Here is a 24,085-nt window from a genome sequence, read left to right as displayed (position 1 = left end):
GCCACCAGTGGTGTAGAAAAGGAAAAGGCATATCTCAATCAGCATATCAGATAGTAAAGGTACAGGTGAAAAGCTAGGAGCTGACCAGTGCTATCTGACATTTTCTAAGGGTATTTATCAGTTTTGTCCGTGCTTACCTCCCCTGTGCATGAGTCTCTATGTACTACCCTTATTTTATTTACTCAGTGGAGGGACTCTCCAACCGTATTTGTTTCTGCTATAGCCCTTATTGAGAACACAAAGCACAGACAGCCTTGGAGGAAATCTTACATAGTCTTCTTCCATTAACAGGTGAAAACCCTGCCATCTCCAAGTCCAAGCTTGCTTAGGTTATGTCAAACGAGTTTGCTGCAGTGCTGCCCCCTATGAATGAAGAGCCTTACAAAAGTATGCAAAAAGAAAAGACGGTCATTGTCAAAGACCCTGTAGTTACATAATGTATTTTTGGATAGTAATACCAATTGAACTTCATGCTGTAGTTGATCGATTTTATCCCTCTGTAGTTACTACAGCAATGCATATCACCCTTATTCTTAAAAATCGGTAAGAGTACAATTCTTCTCCACTCCTCAGGCATCCTCTCACTTTCCAATATTGCATTAAACAATCTGGTTAAAAACTCCACTGCCATCTCTCCTTAACACCTCCATGCTTCTGCAGGTATGTCAGCTGGACCAACAGTCGTTCTTCATCCTCTTCATTGTTGTCCTTATTTCCTTCCTTGCTAATCCATTACACTTCCTGGTTCACTATCTCCACATCGTCCAACCTTCTCTCTCTCTCTCATTCTCTTCATTCATTAACGTCTCAAAATACTCTTTCCATCTGCTCAACACAATCTTCTTGCTTGTGAGCATGTGTCCATCATTATCCTTTATCACCCTAATGTGCTGCTCTTTTTTCCCAGCTTGGTCCCTCTGTCTAGCCAGTCGGTACAGGTCCTTTTCTCCATCCTTAGTGTCCAACCTCTCATGCAACTCATACGCCTTATCTTTAGGCTTTGCCACCTCTTTCTTCACCTTGCGCCTTATCTCCTTGTGCTCCTATCTACTTTCTTCATCTCTCTGACAATCCCACTTCTTCTTTGCCAACCTCTTTCTCCATATACTTTCCTGTAATTCCCCATTCCACCACCAGGTTTCTTTGTCCTTCTTCCTCTGTCCAGATGCCATACATGTCACCCTTCTAGCAGTACACCTTACCATTTCTGCTGTACTTGCCCAGGCATCTGGTAACTCTTCATTGTCACCCAGTGCCCATCTTTCCTCCTATATGAGATCCACCTTAGTTTTTCTTTTTCATCTTTCACCATTTGATCCTTGGCTCTGCCCTCACTCTCCACCTCTTCTTCTTGATCACCAATGTCATTGTACAGACCACCATCCCGTACTACGTTCTCCACTTTGCAATTTTTAGTCTCCTTCTGATTGACCCTCCTGCACAGGATATATTCCTTCACTCTTGTACATCACCCTGTGTTCCTCCCTCTTCTTAAAATATGTATTTACCTCAGCCATGGAACTGTGAGGAATTCTTAATATAGAATTCTGTTACAGTAGTTCAATAAGAGGAAACTTCTTTGTTTCTTTTGTTTAAGACTTAAAACACCAATGTTAATTTAATTTGGAAATAGGTTACCATGTGTCACCAAAATAAAATCTACAATTACTGTATCTTGATACAATAGCAAAGATATTCCAGCAGAAGCTCATTTAATTCATGACTTGACTACCATTACCACATCATTGATTAATGCTGAGTTGGATTCAGATTTGGGAATGAGAGGGCCATAACATATCGATAACTTCACTAGCATGCTTATCAAAACATGGAGTAAGCACATATACTCTGAATTAGCACAGTTATCTTAGAAGACATCCATGCCAACATGTAAGAAAAGGCTACAACATGGGATGATGCTGACTGCTCAGAATCATTAGGTTCCACTTAGTGTCTATTTAGCCTTCTGAGAGAACAAGGGCAGCTATACCAAACCAAAACAATTCTTCCCAAACTATTATAGCAGTCCCTTTCCCTGTGGTCTTAGCCTCTTGGTACTGACATTGCCAGGACATGGTTTACTGAATATAAGGAGATCTTCAATATACCGTACTACGCTGCCTTGGTTGAATGACATGTCAGTTACTCATCACCATTTTTTTGAATTGACTGAATTAATTGAATCCAAAGTAAAGAAATCAATTGCAGACATAAACTGTTAAATTTTCATAGAATTCGTATCCTACATTGAAAAGAAGAATCTGCTTTTTACATTTTTTTGGCCTTTCACCTCAAACAGATGCAGGAAAGCATGGTCTACAAGAACGCACTTCTGACCATTCAAATTCCTCTGTAATATTTAGCTTTTTTTTTACTTATATTTTATCAAAAGCAGGCACATAGAAATGTTATCAACATGCTGTTACGGCCAAAACTTTGTTTCCCTGGGAAAATGATGGTCACAGGTAGCAGGAGACCATGGCTTCTTATAAATAAAACACTACAATGGAAACAATGTGACAGAAGACTGTAACACATTAGCATATTAATACTGCACAACAAATAGAAAGAACACAACTGATAGTAAATTCTATTAGGCTAAAAACAGCTCTGATTGTCATACACCGCCTGTGTCTGATCTCATTTCCTTAGGCAAGCAACCTTCAGAATTCAAATTAATCCAAAGAAAGATAACGAGTAAACTGCCGGGAAATACTTAGTAGCATTAAATAGAATGGTTAGAGTTATTTGGGCAAATATAGTAGTTAAACCAAAATGTACAAAAAATAACTAGGACTCTAATTGCCATTTCATAACAAGTGTAGAAGAGCAAATTAAGTATGTCACAACATGACTGTAAAACATCCCCTCAATGGTACCTCTGTTGGCTGCTCTTCCTCTTCTTCTGGAGGAGGTTGAGATGGAGGTGGTGGCCTCTCCTTCTAGGGTAAAAAAGGAAAAAAAAAATTCTATTGCTGCCTAAAACAAAAACGCGTACACAGTTTATACTAAACCATAGTATCTCAAACATTTTCAGTAACGTGGATGACCAGCATCGGCAAGAATAATGTTATCTCTTAGAAGACACTACCCATCTTCCATACTCAAGTGAATTACAATTAAATGAAGAGTTAACCTGAAAATACAAAACTTTGTTTTGCTTTTTTTTTTTCTTTTCAGAAATACCTTTAAGAAAAAGGAGACTCAAAATCTCCATGGAGGACCTTCAAATTAAATGCTTAGGCTTTAAAGTAAGCCACTCTTGCTTACTTTACAAAAGCTTTTTAAAATTCCCACTTGACACCATGCTAAATCCTGAGCATTTATATGTTAAACAAACCATACCAAAAACTTCCATTACCCCCTATGGAATCTGGCTTCGAGGGCTCAGTGTCAATCATAACATATTCATACAAAGCTATATTTGCCAAGCACAGCCACATTCATTTAAAGCTTCTTAGTTGGATGGGCACAAAAGTTTTATTTTTATTTTTTTTTTTTTTAAATGTAATTCAGGGACATCACAAAGCAAAGAAATGTCCCCAACCTGTTAAAAAGTTTTTTTTTTTTTTTAAACTGTACCAGAGACTACATTATAATAAATTACAAGTCAATCACATCTAGAGGGCAAAGAAAGAAAAATAATAAGACAGACATCAAAACGTTAGAACAGGTTCAGCATGCTTTATTAGTTGAAAAATCATCATTAGAAATCTATTAATAATCACTTTTGACATTTTCATTTTGCTATGATAACTTCACCTTGATTTGTTGCTATTTGTTAATTACTCGTTGCTCTCCTGTCTTCCTTCCACTTCATCCTTTACACAACAGACTCCCAGTGTAATAGGAGTGCTTGCCACCTACAGAAATTCTCAGCCGCCTCCATCATAGGCTGCATTAAATAATTGAGACACTTCAGAATACAGGATGTTTAAACTGGACTTTGCCTTATGGTGCAGGGAGGACTACCTGGAACTCAACATCAACAAGACGAAAGAGACGATGGTGGACTTCCAGCATACCAAGAAGCCTTTGAGACCTGTCACCATACAGGGAAGGGATGTAGAAGTGGTGCAGAGTTAGTTACCTGGAGGATCACATAAACAGAAAACTGGACTGGTCTGACAAATCAGTGGCACTGTACCAGAAGGACTAGAGCAGACTATTTCATGACAAGTCAGTGTATTTTTCAACACTGTCGTATTCTAGGGAAACGACATGAGTTCAAAAGAGACACAACGCCTGAACAAAATTATCAGGAAAGCCTGCTCCATCACAGGGTGAACACTGGACACACTGGAAGCTGTTGTGGAAGAGAGAATGGTGCCAAAATTGGATGCCATCATGTAAATTCCCCTCTGTTCCCTTCTGTTGGTGCACTGTTACCAGCAGGCTCATTCTTCCACAATGTGCTAATAAGCGTCTCTGGGGATCTTTTCTGTTAGCTGCCACCACGCAATTCAATGTTTCCTCCTGAGGTCCCAAAATAAATGCTTATACTCTTTAACCTCAGTTTGCAATTTCTGCCTAATATACCTACATTTATTTATTTATTATTTATCTATCAGCGGATTGATTATATTTTTTTTTCCCTCATGAGTCTGTGTATGTGCTTATGTTTCTGATGCTTTATGCATCTAAATTTCCCCTTGGGATTAATAAACTTTATCTAACCTAATGCATTTTCATTACATGAACACTAAGTCTACAGAATTGAAATTTGCTAATAAAAATGAACAGGTAACACATGTGGTCTATAGTTAATGCTTTAATATGGAACCTAAGGCTTCTGTGCCTCTGGTTAAGCAGAAGCGTAGTGAGTACAGATATCAATTTTCTGCAAAGTTATAAGTGAGTGCCATGTTTCACTTAATAGAAGAAACCTGCATTACACTAATAACTATGACTATGATAAAGCCAATCAGCCAGCACAGAAACTGTACAAACTGTAGGATATGCCTCAGGTGATCTTCAAAGCTATGTAAAATGTTATGTTCCCAATTATGACACAAGTATTGACTAAAGTGACAGGGGTTAGAAGGAAAGGCTGTTCTGGATACAGTACATCTCATCCACTCTGGAACATATCAAGTTCTAAATGCTATGCGAAGCAAGCTCTGGGTAGATGTGGAACTCAATACTTTACACCAGTTGAGGGACCAAGCCAGATGGTAATTACAGTGAATACAGTCAGTCACGCATCACGTCAGGGGAAATGTCAAAGTCATTATGCCTTGTGCTGTGGTAGGCTACAATAACAATGGGGAGTGCCGATCACACGAGTCAGGCACTGACATTCTACCCTGTCATGTGCAAGCAACACGAGGGTTTGGGGGGGAAATTGACATCTGCTCAAACAGTACATGTGCATTGGTGACTGTTTCAAAACATAACACAAAGTATTTTGTACAACAAAGTACAAAGTATGTACACTAAATCAGTGACTTTTAGTATTGAAATGTTTCTGAACTACCAAGGCTAACCAAAACCTTCAAATTAATTAAAATAATGTCAGGGCCAAAAATGATTAAAAAAAAGAAAAAAAAACTGCAGTATGCATGGCAACTAAATACAAATATTCACCGTGAATGTGGAATTTTTTAAATATATGGTTAAATTTAAAATGTATTAATGCATGGTAACTTTTACAATTTTATATGAATTTATGTTTACGTGACTTACTGTAGCATTCAAAAGCACTGCATGGAGATTTCCACATTCTGTACAAAGCCTAATTTTACGGACCACTGGAGTGTACATGCTGAGGCTTCTGACCTGCTTCTAAAATACTGAAGCACAATTTAATCAGGCTGAAAACACCAGACTATCTTGACTTTTAATTATTTATCAAAGTAAGTAAACGATTGTGAGATTTTCAATTTGAAGCCAACTTCTACTTTAAACATGAACACAGAAATTTTTATGAGGGAAGTCTTAAAAGCCAAATCAGTAGCTTTTCCATATATAAATTTTCTTATTTCAACTCAGGGTCAAAGGAAAACAAAACTATTCTGGCAACATCAGAACACTTATGCACACAAAGCCAACACAGTCACTAGTGGGGATGCTATTAAATGTTCATAAGATTTTTATCAAGCAGATACAAGGCTAACATGCTTAACAAGCTTACAAGTAAAATATTCATATTTTGCTGTTAGGCTAACAAGTCTATTAAGCAGTTCAAACAGGAAAAAGAGAGACATTTAGCTCAACTACCACAATAAAGGAGCATTAAAATTAAAATTAAATTATTGTAAAGCATAGAAAAGCAGATTCTGGAAAAAATAGTTCTTTGTGATAGGCCAATTCACAGCTCATCGAAGAACTCTTTTGTAATTAAATTCACCTGATTTAGGTTGGTGGCCAAGCAATTCACTAGGAGTATCACTAGGTTAACCTAACAGGTACAACTTACCGATATGGAATTATACAGAAGTATGCACACAACATGCAAAAAACAGAAGGAGAATGTACACATTTTACATAAGCAATGCCCATACCAGGAACTGAACTCAGAATCCAGGACCTGTGAGGTGCAGTACCAGGAACTATGTCATCATGCTGGCCTTTTGGCTCATGTTAATATTCGGGACCTTCTGGATTAGGTATCAAGGAAGTCAGAACTCAATCCCATCAGCAAACCACTTATGTTGGAGAATTCAGTGTTTCATCCCCAACTTGTCAGAGCCAGATGACCCGCTTTCTTAGCCATTTTACATGTGTGACCAAAGATTACAATAGCAGCAACATGATGGCATAATCTTCAGAGGTCATGACTTCTTGTTCCTTTCAAAAGTTAATGCTAAAATACTTGGTAGTATATCACTGTGTCCATTGCTAAAAACACACCTTTAGTTTGATTTAAAGTTGTGAAAAATGTCACAGTAATGCGAGTTAAAGATCCCTTACAAAGCACACATCACAATTTCACATTTATATCTCCTTATATTGTACAGAGCAGACTATATAAATGTGTTAATGGACAATAATTTATCTTTTAACTGAACCAATATTATAGTTATTGAATTATAACTAGGGCCATGAATGTGAATTGCCTTCTTAAATCAAGGACATTCTAGAGTTGCTTAAAGGCTCCAACCTATGTGAAGAGACATGTCTCTTTTGGGTTATCTGTGTTGTCTCATCAATGTTATTTTAATTCATTGATCACTTGCAACCAGTTTAGGGAACCATTTAACATTTCGAGATTCTAGTATTCTTAACTGAACCAAGTGAAAAGTGGTTGCATTACCTGTTACTTTTCTATTACGGGCAGCACCCAGTTCTATATGGCTAGCATGTTTATCAGCTTTAAATTGTGTGCTGTCAAAAAATAATAAACTGCTATAGTGTCGAATTAGAGATTTCTACAAAGAGAAGTAACTGATTCAAATAAAAAGAAGAATTCTGGCAACACCAATGCCTTAATAGGAGCTGGAATTAGGCAGCACATGAAACAGACATTTGGAAAAGTAGTTGGAGTAAAGGACACAGTAAGCCTGGGTGGCCACAGCAGCTGATGGATTTTTTTGCCGCTTAACTGCTACATCAGTGTCTATAGCCACCCTTGTAATTATATATATATATATATATATATATATATATATATATATATATATATATATATATATATATATATATATATATATATATATATACACATATCTTACAATTGTCTAACAGCTTTCCTGCTCAATCCTTTCTGAATTCTGAGTAACTAGCAGTCCTTGTTTTTCCTCATCTTAAGGTCATTAATCTCTCCCTCTCACTCTCAGCCATTTAATGCTAAATTACATTGTTTATGATCCAGTGATTTTTTTTAACTGATGGTATTTACTGATGGTATTTACTTCTACAAAAACAAACACTCAATAGTGTAGTTCTGACAAAGCAGTATGTTAGTAGATGATGCTGTCACACTGTTGATCTACCTGCTAATGCAGTTCCAATAAACATACAAATGATATAAAAGTAATATGTTTCTAAATATTAGTAAATATTGGACAAATGAAAGTTTCTGCGACATTAAAAAGGTGTAAGACGTTACAGGTCGCTGTTGCCCCTCTCAACCCAACAGACAGACACACTGCACACAGGGTAAAAACACTAAAGATTTTTTAATTCTTTCCTTCCTGTTATAGTGCCCTCAGAAACCTCCGCCACCACACAAAGGCAATTCAACAACAATAATAATAATAATAACAAATCTCTCCTCCACATCTCCCGACTCCGGCTCGCTTGCTGGGTCTACAGCAGCCCTTTATATATAGACCTTGACCCGGAAGTGCTTCTCCTCTTCTGTTCACGTGACTTGCCAGCATTTCCGGGTCAGATGGAGAACTTGCTTTTTTCTTCAGTCTGGAAGTACTTCGGGGCTTCCATCGCCATGACTTGGGAGTACTTCTGGGCTATACAGAACATAAAAATTCCTAGTTCTTCATGCAGCATCCCCTAGTGGCACCCACGGTACCCAGCAGGGCTGTGAAGCCAAACTCCAGATCCCATGATGCCCTGTGGGAATCCGGGGCACCACTATGCTGCAGGGAAATTGCCATCTAGAGTCCTGGAAGAGGCAGTGTCTCAGTTACTGCCTTCCCCCATCCTTCTACTCTGAATGTCCCGGCTGGATTAAGCTGCCAGCCGTCCACCACAAAAGAAACTATAGGACATGATCAGGCATTACCAGGACGAAATTAAGCCTGGCTACACAACTCTTATAAGTTTCATCAGGACAAAGTTGTTCAAGACTGCCTTAAAGACTTTGAGTCTTGTTTCACAATAGTATATTATGTGGTGATCTCCACTGTCTTCTATTTGCCTCAAGATGATTAACGCCAAACTAAATTCTCTGCTCATTGCCATACACTCTGTGTCTTGTTTACAAGTCTATACTTATTAGTACTTATTAGTAATACATTACTCACATAATCTTAATACATCCATATTGACAGTACCACTCAATTCATAGCTGACCTGAGGATTACACACACAGTGACCACTCAGATTCACACATGGCACACTTCATCAGTATAGCCTGGCCTATAGTGAACTAGAATACACTGCCCACCTCTTACCTTTTCTACAGTGGGTTCATGATCAGATGACTTGCCACTGGCCAGACTGTCCAGCGAATGGCAGGATGTGGCTTCAAACAGAGCTTCATATGGACATTCCTCTTCGGGCCTGACGTCTAGTTGGGTAATTAGATCTGAAAGTTCCCGCTCCATCTTCACTGCAAGACAGATACAAGCAGATAGCTGATGGACAGAGACAACTCTGGAAAAACATGACTTCGAAGAAGTAGAAAAGCCAAGGTGACAGTAATGTCTATTTTATTTTACTGTTTAAGAAAGTGAACATCTACAATCAATCTTGGACTGTCGACCGCTAAGAGAAATACTTTTACTCAACTGAAGCCAACAATCTCTCTTTATTACCAGTTACCCACCTTTTGACCTGGGACTGACAGCATCTTGCTTAATAGTAGGAGGAATAAGAGGAGGAGGGGGAGGAATAGGATGAGGGGATATTTTTTCAGTGTCTGGAGGTTTTCCACTCACATGACCTGGGGAGAAATGAGAGAAATGAGCATTTAAGCACTTTGAAGTACAGTAATCCCTCCTCCATCGCGGGGGTTGCGTTCCAGAGCCACCCGCGAAATAAGAAAATCCGCGAAGTAGAAACCATATGTTTATATGGTTATTTTTATATTGTCATGCTTGGGTCACAGATTTGCGCAAAAACACAGGAGGTTGTAGAGAGACAGGAACGTTATTCAAACACTGCAAACAAACATTTGTCTCTTTTTCAAAAGTTTAAACTGTGCTCCATGACAAGACAGAGATGACAGTTCTGTCTCACAATTAAAAGAATGCAAACATATCTTCCTCTTCAAAGGAGTGCATGTCAGGAGCACAGAATGTCACATAGATAGAGAAAACAATCTCTAGCAAACAAATCAATAGGGCTGTTTGGCTTTTAAGTATGCGAAGCACAGCGGCACAAAGCTGTTGAAGGCGGCAGCTCACACCCCCTCCGTCAGGAGCAGGGAGAGAGAGAGAGAGAGAGAGAGAGAGAGAGAGAGAGAGAGAGAGAGAGAGAGAGAGAGAGAGAGAGAGAGATCACAGAAACTCAGTGCAAGAGAAAGAGAAAAGTACGTTGGGTAGCTTCTCAGCCATCTGCCAATAGCGTCCCTTGTATGAAATCAACTGGGCAAACCAACTGAGGAAGCATGTACCAGAAATTAAAAGACCCATTGTCCGCAGAAATCCGCGAACCAGCAAAAAATCCGCGATATATATTTAAATATGCTTACATATAAAATCCGCGATAGAGTGAAGCCGCGAAAGGCGAAGCGCAATATAGCGAGGGATCACTGTAATTGCAAAGTCAATATTTAAGCCAACACATGTGCAACAAAAATAAGCATTCTGCATTCTTTTTGGGATCTTATAGTTCTATCATCCCACACACATATCCTCGAACTTCTAACTCCAGATCACTCTAGTGTTTGAAGTTTTTTGTGAAGACAGACGATCAGCATGGCTGAAGCAACACCATCAGCACACCCTATACAACAGCTCCAGTTCTTACACAAAATTATTATTGTTTAAGTAAAAAAAAAAAATTGTCTACTATGGGGCTAACTGCCATGAAGGAAGTTAGTGTATACAAAATGAATATATATGTCAGTCACCTAACTTGTCTGTTTTCTGATACAACTCAAAATACAAACCTAATTACCTCAAAGTAGGGTTGCCAAACTTGAGAAGCAAAAATTAGAGGTCAGGCATCAAGACCAAGTAGCATTAAACATCCAAGATAATATTCTCATAAGTATCAGAAGAGTCTAATGACGAGCAAACCACTGCTTGCTTTATTCTCAACAACATCAGAGTAAAGATATTTCATTGAACAATGGCCAAAGCTCGCAACTACAAGGGAATTCCTGGCAAATAAAACCTTCTAAATTACTTAACACAAAAGTTTTGGTGAAGTCAAGAAAAGTAAGGGTAGGGGGTCTCAATCAAGAGCAAGGCGTTTTCAAATTACAAGGGCTGTAATGAATGCAAACTAAAGGCAGCATGAAGAAACACCACAGCAAAAAAGCTTAAGAAGACATTGACAATTCTGTTTCTCTGAACAGGACGCAAGGCTTAAAATGTGCTTTGACGGTACTAGGCTTATTGCAGCCATGTCATTTGACACTTTCTACACAAAAGGATTTATTTATTGAAAGGAAGCTACACAACCCACTCTATGAAATCAGGGCTTGAATGTCAGGGATTTAATGAATTATGTATTTTATTTGAAAATCCTGGCACGGTGTAAGTTAATAAAACAGGAGAATACCGCTGCTCTTTCAAGATGAAAAAACAGCAAAAAAAATATTTCTTTATTGCCAATTAATCATATTACAGTGTGACTACAAGAATAAAAATTAGTGATTTGTTAATGCTTCAAAAGTACAATGATATGAGCAAAAAGTTGTCAGTTGCAACAATTCTTAAATCACATCATTTCACAATTGAATGAGAAAACTGATAAAGGACTTCAAATACTGATAATAAAAGAAAAAAGCCCACCAAGGAAATAAGAATCTTTGTGAATATAATGGACATAACTTTAGAAGCTTGTCTGTCGGTCTGCCTGCCTGTCTGTCCATCAGACCATCCATTAATCCACATTCTAACCAGCTTACTCAGTTCATATTCCCTGGTAGAGGATGCCTATCCTGGCAGCACAAGATGTAAGTGGCAACCAGCCTTGGACTATGTACACTCCTTCGCAGGGTACTCCTGCACATACACACACAGAGCCATTTAACACATGGAATACCCATAAGAATATTTATTTCAAAGTAAAATGTAGTCTAGTTTTAATACTTCCACTCATAAAGGAAATGGTAAGTAAATTACTCCTGTGCTGGAGAGAGGAAAAAAATAAAACACACAGAAAGGGAAGTCAGAGAAGCAACATTTTGGCTGTATGGCCTTCATTATGTGTGTGACTGAAAATGAAAGAAGTAATTTTCCTTCATTAAAATCGTAATCAGATCTTCGAATACCAGGCTATATGATTTCCTTAACAACAATAGAGAAAAATAATTTAACTTGTTACTGAAAAATAAGTCAGAGAATGACTCCCTCTATCTTCCCAACAAAAATCTTATAACCACTGTACCTCCTGGCCACCCTCTTTCACAGGGTGAACAATCACTGCACATCAAGTATAACAACTTTGTATCTGCGACTTTAATATAGGTAATCCCTAAATCCACATTGACCCTAGCAGTTTTTTCAGCATAATTCATATCAAAACACATTTTACCTTAGACATCTGTACTGTGAGTGAGAATGAACCACTCTCTACCAAAATCAACTTTTTTGTTCCCAATTAGACTTTCTGCATGACACCAGCTAGAACGTCACACTTGCAAAACTGCTTAATATAATTCAGGGTTGAGAGTTGCTGAAACCCATTCTGGAAGCATTAGCACAAGACAGGAAATTAGCCCTAAGTAGTCTGCTAGTCTATCACTCTTACTCACACCAAAATGTTCTAACTAAATTTTCAGTGAATTTTCTCATCTAAAAAAACCCTTGTCAAACCTTACCAAAGGTTAAATACTACACTACCAAAATGATATTGTCATTATACCAACAAGTCAAACATGGTGCAATGGTTGTCTGGTAGAATGATCTCCATGCTCTGAAGGCTTTAAAACAACTCTGCAACACAGCTACCTATCCTAACCACAAACAAGACCCATAAATTAGGTATCTGAATCTAAACTGAACACTGCAAGGCTTTTTCTTCAATCAACATGGAAGCTGACATACAAAAAACTGTTTAATGGCCTTAACCAGGTTAAGACCAGTTATCCCTCACTTTTTCCATAATTTCTGCTCTAAGTAGCCTTAAGATTGAAAATGCTAAGTACTTTCATGTCAGCCAAGTGTTCTTCATTGTTCTTTCTTTTCCAAATAAAAATGCAAAATTTTACCATATTACCAATTTCTAAGCTCAAAGTATTACCCAGAACACTCAATCTAACTTCTTAACCAACTGTCAAGTGCAGCATAAAGGAACAAAAAAGGAAGCAGAGTGTGTCCTATTCAGAGACAGACTATAGGAAAACAAGGGGGCTCCACCCCTTGCTCGCTTTGTTCGCCTACCCCCGGGGTTGAGTAACCCGAAATACATTGATGAATGTATGAGATATATTGGAGTGTAAAGGTGTAGATGACGAACAAAGGAAGTAAAGAACCCATAGCATGGCACATTAGAAGGATCTATTGGAATACTTCTTTACACACAACATTTGTAGTAAAATCGTTGATAGATTGCGTCATCTGGATCTAACACGCAGATCTGTGCATATTTGCGTTCGTGATTTGGCTCAGGGTGCACTGTTCCAATCCAATGTAATATTTGTCCACATATGCGAAAGCAGTATGGGCCATTGCCAGCTGGTGGCCTGATATTTACCCTGGTAGATGCAAAAGCAAATGAACTATTGTAGGATCTAATGCAGTCCATAATGTTTTTACTTTTGGGTACATTGTTAGTTAGAAACATCCGTAGATATTCAGGATATTCATCTAAAGGAGGCAGTCTAACCTGACCCCTTTGACAATAACGTGTAAACTCATTAGTTGTATTGCCAGTTGTTTCTTCAGGGAAGTTAAGTGAATGACAATGACAGCAAATGACATTCATTAATCCTAATGAATGTTCATTAATAGTGGACGCATTACAGAATGCGTTGTCAGCTAATTGGCGGAATTGTTTAGCGGCTGTTTGTCGTTCCTTTCTTTGCCGTTTATCTATTGCCTCTGCTGTTTGAGAGGCGCGTTGTAGGTGCCTGTGTTCATTAATTGTATTCAGGCGGACTCGTTTCTGTATGTCCGTTAGTTGAAAAGTTTTGTTTTGGAGCCGGAGCCGTGACCGTGACTCAATTAGTTATCCGTTGTCTACCGTTAGTAATATGGATAATTGCACTTACAGTTAATACGGAGCGTTTTCTGTGGTTGTACTGTTAATAATGCATCACTGTAATGTGATTCACATATGCTATATGGTTTGGACGTGTGAGGATGCCGTACGTTTAATATGGAGAGTTTGTTTATTCTCATTACCCGGACCATGCTGTGTAGTGTGGACGTTTAGTTCAGAAGCGCATTGTAGGCGCATGCGCCTTTGTACTTTCACGCGCCTTCCGTACTATCTTTGTGGACCTGTGGGGCCTCCGTAGCCTCTTCCGTTCGACTCTGGGGTGCAGCGCAGAATCCTCTTTTTTGTGTGGCTGTGTCGTTAGTCGTTAGCTATGGGCGCGTTGTTGCTTCATTTCTCATTCACGTTAGTTGAGCTCTTTCGTTTTTGGGCTGTGACTCCTTCGTTCGCAGTGGATCAGACTTCGCTTGCGGTTTATGAGACCCGCGCTATAGGCGCCTGCGCACTATGTCTCATGGTCCCATCGCCGTGTACCTGCGTCCATGCCTTCTGGTTAGGAAAAAAATGTTTTTTGAGCAAAGAAAGCAACAGACGGGAACCAAGATCAATGTCTCCAAAACTCTCAAAAGCACTGATGAAGCTGATCCAATCATCTTCTTACATATTACGTTAACCGTGGCTGTCCGTTTGTCTGTCCAGGATTTTAAATCACCTGTACCTCGCAAACCGTTTGACCTATTGACCTGAAATTTGGCACACATATACTATGTGATGTCTATTATCCGCTTTCAGGGTGATGATTGACCTCCAAGGTTATTACTCTGTTCATTTTTATTTTATTTTATTGTAGAATCAACTCTCGGAAGCCCACAGCAGGGCGGCGCATGCGTACGGGTGCCGTTCTCATCCCTAACACCTTCGCCATCACTTCCCTTACCTCTTCATATCTTAAATCATTCTTCAGGCAGATTGAAGACTTAAGTGCCAGCTTAAGTGAAAAATTAAGGAAAACATACTAAGTGATTGCAACAAACATTGCAAACATTGACTTAGTCAGTTTTAACGCGAAAAGATGCTGACGAAAGAAATGAAGAAGCGGGCCGCTAGAGTGGAGAAAAGAAGAGCTGCTCAGTGAGCAGTAAGTGCATCAACCCCATAGCAAACGGATGCTAAACGTACAGAGAAAGAGGATGAAAACTATGAATGCTCAAGTCAAGTGTATTCACTGCACGTTATCATGCAGTACACTGTTACTGGTATCTAATAAATAATGAATCACAAAAAACACTAGGCAGAAGAAAACAATTAAGAAGTTTCTTATTTTAATTTTATTTTACACTGCAATGAACAAGATACAGACCAAGCCATTACAGAATAAAGACCATATTTAAAATGAGGGGGCTCAGCCCCCTGCTCGCTTCGCTCGCCAACCCCTGTGTTTGGTTAATCCATCCATCCATCATCCAACCTGCTATATCCTAACTACAGGGTCACTGGGGTCTACTGGAGCCAATCCCAGATTGGCGCTAGCCAATCGCAGGGCTCGCATACACACCAAGCACACACTAGGGACAATTTAGAATCGTCAATCCACCCAACCTGCATGTTTTTGGACTGTGGGAAGAAGCACCCGGAGGAAAGTCACACAGACATGGGGAGAACATGCACACTCCACGCAGGGAGGACCAGGGAAGCGAACCCAGATGGGCTTCCTAACTGCGAGGCAGCAGCGCTACCCACTGCACCACCGTGCCGCTGTTTGGTTAATCGGATATACAATTTTAAAAGCTTTTTTTTTTCTTTGGAATTGTTTCAGTTTCATTAGTTGCACTTTTTACTTTAAAGGTTTATTAAAAACAATATATGGAATTACCTTTTCTTCAAGATTGCACTGAATTTTGAATCCGTTTTTGGAAATACATTGTGACAACGCAACGTATAATCGCCCGTGACTGAATATTGTTTGTTTCTCTAATAAATAATCTGACGTTTTCTAATGGTTGTCCCTTTGATTTGTTTATATTCGCGGAATATATACATCACCTTACTTGTCACCTGTTAAAATTTGCATCGCTTATCCGTCATCATAAATATACACCTGACCGAATTGTGTATTCTTTGAAATTAAACTTGTCGTTGCTTTAACTGTTGTGGGACAACCTTGCTTTGTCCTGATATTTTTTCAATTACACCTGGCTCTGATGATTAATCACCTTTTGTTTGCACTAATAAGATCTTTACTATCTTTTTTTTTTTTTTGATACTGTAGCGACTGATGTAATAAAGTGTCACAGAAGTTTTACTTGAACGATCGCCGACTTCGTAACCCCATATGTATTATTTAACTGTCCGCAAATGTCTCAACCAGAAAAGTCAGTCAGGTACCCCCTAAAAATAGTTTTCATCTTGTTCACTGCAAAAATGTTGCACCACTTTAAGACGGCACCTGAGACACAATCACCCAAAGGATGCAAACATATTGTTAATACACAGGTCACCAAAGGTGACATCCATGAGCCAAAGACTGTACTGTACTGCACAAGAAGGGCTACAACAAATGACTATCATGAAAAGAAGAAAACTACAGCAACATCTGTTCCTTCGAAGTATCATATTTTGACCACATAAGGCTTAAAAAAATAATTTTTGATAAGAAATTGAGGCAACCCAGCTACTAGCTAAGAAAATAAATTTGATGGCCTGAATGATTGCTGCCTCTTTGCCAAATTTCTAATATTCCAAAAGTGTTCTATTATCCTGACCTAACCGAAACCAATAACGTAAAACTCACCTTGGATTACTGCAGCTATTTGCCGACTCTTCTGGGAAGGCAGCTCTCTGACAATATCCAATGCTGTCATTCCCTGGTTGTCTTTGATATTTACATCAATACCTGCCAAACAAGGCATAATGAGGAGAACTCAAACATATTGTTCATCAGTGTTCAGTTCTGTTGATGTTACATCCAAGATGCAAATAACCCCACATATAATCAAACAATAATCAATATCAGCAACTACTTTATTAGGTAGCAGGATTTATAAGTCTGTCCTTACTTGAATGAGATGCTCTTGCAAAATAACCAGTAGCTGGCACAAAATCCGAAGTTTTTTTAATTAATCAGGGCATGGCCACAAGTGTGGCAACAGTGGGCTTTTAACATGGTGCATGTTTATTATATATATATATATATATATATATATATACACACACACACACACACTAGCCGATGCCCGCCGTAGCATAGGGCGGTGTAAGAATAGGAACGGAAAACAGTGAGAAAGGAATTCAGAAATCAAGAAGAAATAAATACTTCTTGAAAGACGCAGTTATGAATAGGTGTTTTGGTGGAGACGACAGAGGAGTCGAAAGATCTAACCCTAGAAAAAGTCTAACCCTAGAAAAAGCCACGTACAACTGACCGTGGCTAAAGACTAGTTGTTGTAGATTAACGCAAATCTTTGCAAACGTTTGTCCTTGGAGCTTGTTGATAGTCATGGAGAAAGCGAGTCTGAGTGGGAATTGTGTGCGTTTAAATTTAAAAGGGAGATTGGTGTCGGAAGGAAGGAAAGAGATTCTGGGAATGAAGATTGTTTCAGAATTTTTGATAGTGATCAGTTTGCACTCAATAATATTTGTATGTATTCGGGTAACGATGAGTCTTGTTCTGTTGCAAAGACCTTTTGATGGCATAATATTTCAGAGGAGCTCACGCGGTCAGGCTAGATATAGGGCGGTGATGTGACACCAATGGGGTCATGAGAGAGGAGTGGGGAACACGGTAGTCTGAAGGAGGAATAGGAATCGAGAAAAGCTGCGTGGGGGTGTATGGGAGGCCTCAGGCAGCATGGAGAAGGGTTTGGAAGACCAGGAATAGGAATCGAGAAATGCTGTGTCGGCTGCGTGTGGGCGGGACTGCTTTTGAGCAGGAAGCAGGACGAACCAGAAGAGAAATATATATAAGAGATGTGCTTGGCTTCCTGCTGTGTAGATTCAGATTGGCCCAGCTTTTGCCTGCTACCTTGAATGAAGAGCAATGATTCATTTTTAGATAGATAGATAGATAGATAGATAGATAGATAGATAGATAGATAGATAGATAGATAGATAGATAGATAGATAGATAGATAGATAGATAGATAGATAGATAGATAGATAGATAGATAGATAGATAGATAGATAGATAGATAGATAGATAGATAGATAGATAGATAGATAGATAGATAGATAGATAGATAGATAGATAGATAGATAGATAGATAGATAGATAGATAGATAGATAGATAGATAGATAGATAGATAGATAGATAGATAGATAGATAGATAGATAGATAGATAGATAGATAGATAGATAGATAGATAGATAGATAGATAGATAGATAGATAGATAGATAGATAGATAGATAGATAGATGATAGTGACCCACTGCATAATATTCCTAATAATGTTAGGAAATTAAGGCACTTTCTAAATAAACAGGATTCTGAGAAATTAATTCATGCATTTATCTCTAGTAGGATTGACTACTGCAATGCGGTGTTCACTGGATGTTTAAACTGTTCTTTATACAGCCTCCAGTTAATACAAAATGCGGCTGCAAGAATTATTACAAGAACAAGAAAATACGAACACATAACTCCAGTTCTTAAATCCTTACACTGGCTCCTGGTTAAGTTTAGGGCAGATTTCAAAATCCTTCTTTTAACATATAAAGCATTAAATGGCCGAGGTCTGGCTTACTTGTCTGAACTTATCATGACTTACAAACCAGAGCGCACATTAAGATCTCAAGATGCTGGTCTGCTTATGGTTCCAAGGATTAATAAAATAACAATGGGAGGTCGAGCTTTTAGTTACAGGGCCCCTAAACTGTGGAATGGTCTGCCTGCTACTATAAGAGATGCCCCTTCGGTCTCAGCTTTTAAATCCCAGCTGAAGACTCACTACTTCAGTTTAGCATATCCTGACTAGAGCTGCTGATTAACTGTACATACTGCATCTCTGTTGTTAGTCATTAGCACTAAAACATAAGTAACATGATAGTTAGAATTGGATACTAACCCTCACCTATTCTGTTTCTCTTCTCGGTACTCAAATGTGGCACTTGGTGCCACGGCCCACCTGCCAAGTTGTTTTGCCTGCCTAAGGTAAAGTCATCCCTGATGGAGGATCGCAGGAATCGTGAGAAAGAGGGGTCCTTTCATCAGATTGGCTGGCCCAACACTGTTTCAGCCGTGGAATGGCCAAATGGGGGAGGCAGCTTGATGGATGAGGTCTCCAGGAATCTAAAATTATGCAAATCTTATTATGTGATATCATCTACTGTTAAATTCTGTTCAGTACTTCTAAAAAAAATTTTTATTTTTTATTTTTTATTGAGGATTTGTTCTGTTCTGTGTATTGTATTGTATTGACCCCCTTCTTTTGACACCCACTGCACACCCAACCTACCTGGAAAGGGGTCTCTCTTTGAACTGCCTTTCCCAAGGTTTCTTCCATTTTTCCCTACTAGGTTTTTTTGGGAGTTTTTCCTTGTCTTCTTAGAGAGTCAAGGCTGGGGGGCTGTCAAGAGGCAGGGCCTGTTAAAGCCCATTGCGGCACTTCCTGTGTGATTTTGTCTAATCTATTGAAAAATAAACTGTATTGTATTGTATTTCGGAGGAGCTCATATGGTCAGGCTAGATATAGGGCGGTGACGTGACACCAATGGGGTCATGAGAGAGGAGCGGGGAACGCGGTAGTCTGAAGGAGGAATAGGAATCGAGAAAAGTGGCATAGGGGTATATGGGAGGCCTCAGCCAGCGTGGAGAAGGATTTGGAAGAGCAGGAATAGGAATCGAGAAAAGCCGTGTCGGCTGTGTGCGGGCGGGACCGCTTTTGAACAGGAAGCAGGATGAACCAGAAGAGAAATATATATGAGATAAATATATTATATATATATATATATATATATATATATATATATATATATGAGATAAATATATTATATATATATATATATATATATATATATATATATATATATGAGATAAATATATTATATATATATATATATATATATATATGAGATAAATATATATATATATATATATATATATATATATATATATATATATAAATAATTACCATTTGCAAGAAGAACCTGGACAACTTCAGTCTTCCCAAAGAGAGCTGCCTCGTGAAGGGCACTTCCTTTTTCAGTCTGTGGATACAAATAAAATGCATTCTTAAACTTTCATAGATTGCATATAAACTTGAGAACTTTAGCCTGCTGTAGTCCATAGGTGTCAGTTTAATGTTTGTCACACTAATTAGTTGAATAAAAAGACAAGGGTTTCACTTTTTAACTGTGTTTTACTCAGATCCAACATAAAAATGGAAACTGAAAGCTGTCATTGCATCAGTATAGGTTTTATAACATTGTGATGTAAAACAGCACAAACAATATAAATCTAACCATCATAAATATCTGACAATGTATTCTACATACCAGCACTACTGAGAAGATGAAAGAGAAAATAAAATCCTCTTGCACTTTGCTATTTACACAATTAAGGGCCCCTCCAATTTATATAAATTTCATTCACTTCGCCTTTACCACCAATTATGCGTACTGATATGCTATACGAAGTATCCCAACTAAAAAATGATGTTGTATGGTAATTTCAATCCTATCAAGCTCTGCACCAATATATAATACAAATGCAAGCTAAACCGGACTGAACACTGCTAATTTTATAGTGTTGTAATTTGGAATGAAAATGCTTTCACTTTTTCCTATTAAACTGCACATTTCAAAACCCACATATTCAAAGTAAAAAATAAATATATTTAAACACAAATCCAAATGGCTTGACTGAGGAACCCCTTCTCATAATAGCCATTATATTCCGCCCTAATAAGCCATTTGACTTCAAATGCAGTAATTCACACTATATAATGATAAATTCAGTAGTGTCTGTAGGTTTTGTTAATAGATACAGAATATTACTCCGAGACCCAACTATGAGCCCCCAAAAAAGTATAAGAAAATTATGGAAAGGACATATACATTTAAGTAGGAAGAGGAGTTTAAAAAATGAAAGGCATTGAATAAACACAATTTATATAAAATTCCAACATAATTTCAGAGTACTGAACAAATATTGAATGAAGACTTAAATGTTTGTTTTATTTGACTTGTCCAAGAACAGCTTACCATGACACATTACACTGTAGATATCAATAACAGCATGAGTACAGATGCTGGAGGGAACAATACATTGTAATTTTACAAGGCAATTAATTATATATACAAGCAAATTACACTTATTGAAAGTGAATTACAGAAAATTAGCTCCTGCTTAAAGTAGGAGCATGAAATACTTTTAGAATCGTTTCAAAAAGGTATGAGTCAACTCTCATATTTTTCTTGGGGATTTTTACTATTTTCTTTAGTCTTTAATTTCAATAAAAGCTTCATGAACTGTGAAAAAGTAGATGTTATCACAGTCTTTAAGCACACTGAGGGATGTGATATTAAAGTCTTAACGATACTATACAATAAGTGGTATATTTTCCTTTAATGGGCAAAAAACAGCACACTGAGATCCACTCAGCATGCGTGTACTGTTGATTTATTGAACAATTGCAATGTGTATGTCTACAATCACCTCGATAGAACACGTTCTCCTGCAATTTACTAGAAATAATGATCAGAGGCTGAATAAGTTGTTAAAATTGTTAAAGCATAAATTGTTAAAATGTTCCCTAATAAATTATTGCACTTTATGTAAATATGCACACAATATCTGCATCCAGGTAATAAAGTGATGATAACTACGTACAAATACAATGTTAATGTCAATGAGAAGAGAGAAGGAGCAGTGCATTTTTATTCTTGTAGGACAAAGTGTGCTAATGTTTGCCCCATGGAAACTTACCCAGCATGCTCCACAAACAGTATTGCTACAGAAAAACCCAGATAGACAGAGCTGAGACAAAACAGCATATTCATAAAGAGAGGTTGCTCTGAGATAGACTTGGAAGTCCTACTAATGATCTTGGCCACAGAAATTAGGTGGAATACATGCAGGGCCCTGAGGGGACCATATTCATCTCTCCAGAAGTAGCTTAGTCCTATGACTGAAAAGTTTGCCAGTTGTCAAAGGGCTGAGAGCTTTGGTGTGGGGGTCAACTGCACAGTGGGTACATGTATATACTTTATGGTCAGATTTCCTCCAGAGGCAGGTTGTGTTGTTGGCAAAGCAGAACGCTACAGAGAGAACCTGCCTGCTTCAAAAACTCAAGTATTCCAGTATCTGTCAGAGAAGTATGGATAAGGTGTGTAAGTATAACTGTGCACTTTTTGTGTTCTCCTCTGACTATGGGGCTAGACTGAACTACTGGATGAAATAATTGTTTTTAACATATATTAAGAAAAGTACTAAGCATTCTTTTACTAATTATAAGAGGTAGATTTTTAAATATAGATTATTTTGCTGATTTTTTCTGAACACAGATTTGGAACAGACATAACCAGACCTGAATATAATAAGGGACATCTACTTTTTTTTCCCTTCAATAGCCAATCATGTGAATGAAATGCAAAAAAAAAACACACCTCTGCTGGAAAACTTTACTGTTATTTTTTTCAGACTAGTGTAATATACTTTTTAAGCCATCTAGTGAGTCTCTGGGTGAAGTACAATTTACCTTTGGAAACAAAGACAGCTTCACCTTTGTCTATCCTATTTCTTCATATGTCACATCCAGAAGACTCATCTTTGTAATGAAACCTCTGAGACCCAAATAGATTGCTCATGTCTGATTCTTTTCAGGTTACTTTTATTGCAGCCAAATACCCAACTAGTTCTGCATTCCAGGAAAGTAAAGGAAAAAAAAGTGCTCACACTTACCTGGTAATTAATGTCCATGCCAGCCTCCAAAAGGACTTGTACAACAGCAAGATGCCCATTACGTGCTGCCAAGTGTAGAGGGGTGTGCTTCTTGGTATTACAGTTCAGTAGATTAGGGTGGGCATTAAGCAGCAGTTTTACCACTTCAAGCCGTCCATAGAGAGCTGCCAGATCCAGGGGTGTTTCAAACTTGTTGTTACGCATGGTGGGATCAGTGAGTTCCTCCAATAAAAGCCGCACAACCTGAGAGTGGCCATACTGGGCTGCACAATGAAGTGCTGTTTCATTGTCATTATTCTGTCAGAGGTGGGTGGGTATAAAAAAGAAAGGTGAAAAAAAAACACACAACAATGAATTGTACTGAACAACAGAGAGTTATGAATTCAGACAGCTAGAAATATGAACAAAAACTTGCTACAAGTAGCATCCCTTAAAAGCCAAAATGCTGTGCTGAGGTCTATTCCCAGTCCAAAATGCTGTGCTGAGGTCTATTCCCAGTCTAACATGCTTTGCTGAGATCTATTCTGAGTGCTGGCGCATGAGTTACTTAAGTGTGTGTAAAGTCTCTGCCCAGGTTATAGTCTAAGTCATGAAAATGGTAAATGCCATGAAACTTCTTAAAGGATTAACATTACTATTACATTACTATAAAGACTGAATTTATCATTGTGGAAATGTGGATATACATATTATACACAACAATAGGAGGGAGATAAACAGGAAGAAAAAGAGAGACACATAATCAGACAGCCACATATAGAAGACATTCTTGACTTTAAAATTCACCCCTGAGAAAACACTGCTGGTTTTGTTTCAACTGATGTCTTAATGCCAATGGAACAACACTTGGATAAAAAAAAATTTGTAGGGAATTTAAAATATTGAATTAATCAATAACAGAGAATCCCAAAATACCCATCCTCTGTATTTTCAATTACAGGGAGAAAGGAAGCAGAAGCCTATTTTGGTTAATCAGGAGCAAGATAGGATGCCATCTTGGGCAGAGGTCCAGTCTCACAATACAAACAAACTCTTTCAGACTGGGCTTTTTTTTTTAAACTCAACAGCCATCCGAGATAAATTATATACTATAAATGTACATACTTAATTTATATTCCTTCTGGTAACTAACAATTTGCTTATGGCAGCAGACTTTGGGCAAGGCAATGTATTAATTTGGTTAGACCTTAATTTATCATTTGATATTCTGCTATCCAGAATGGAGAACA

The 24,085-nt window shown here is 38.1% G+C and overlaps 2 protein-coding genes across 8 annotated transcripts in view; one reads left to right on the top strand and one right to left on the bottom strand.

The window, feature by feature from the left end:
- The window catches only part of taf11 (TAF11 RNA polymerase II, TATA box binding protein (TBP)-associated factor), a 472,816-nt gene that overhangs the window by 307,320 nt on the left and 141,411 nt on the right, over positions 1-24,085 (top strand). The window lies entirely within an intron of this gene.
- LOC114648154 (ankyrin repeat and SAM domain-containing protein 1A-like) overlaps positions 1-24,085 on the bottom strand; it is a 236,662-nt gene that overhangs the window by 111,768 nt on the left and 100,809 nt on the right. For all 7 annotated transcript variants that reach the window (XM_051924634.1, XM_028797015.2, XM_051924633.1 and 4 more), the window contains 6 exons: positions 22,857-23,153; positions 20,086-20,161; positions 16,751-16,852; positions 9,452-9,568; positions 9,078-9,235; positions 2,880-2,942 (listed from right to left, as the gene is read on the bottom strand). In XM_051924634.1, coding sequence (XP_051780594.1) covers positions 2,880-2,942; positions 9,078-9,235; positions 9,452-9,568; positions 16,751-16,852; positions 20,086-20,161; positions 22,857-23,153 — 813 coding nt within the window. The remainder of the gene's footprint in view (positions 1-2,879; positions 2,943-9,077; positions 9,236-9,451; positions 9,569-16,750; positions 16,853-20,085; positions 20,162-22,856; positions 23,154-24,085) is intronic.

This window comes from Erpetoichthys calabaricus, chromosome 3 (assembly GCF_900747795.2).
Source record: "Erpetoichthys calabaricus chromosome 3, fErpCal1.3, whole genome shotgun sequence".
NCBI classification, from domain to species: Eukaryota; Metazoa; Chordata; class Cladistia; order Polypteriformes; family Polypteridae; genus Erpetoichthys; species Erpetoichthys calabaricus.
Note: the sequence above shows the minus strand (reverse complement) of the source record. Positions and strands in the feature narration are given on the sequence as shown.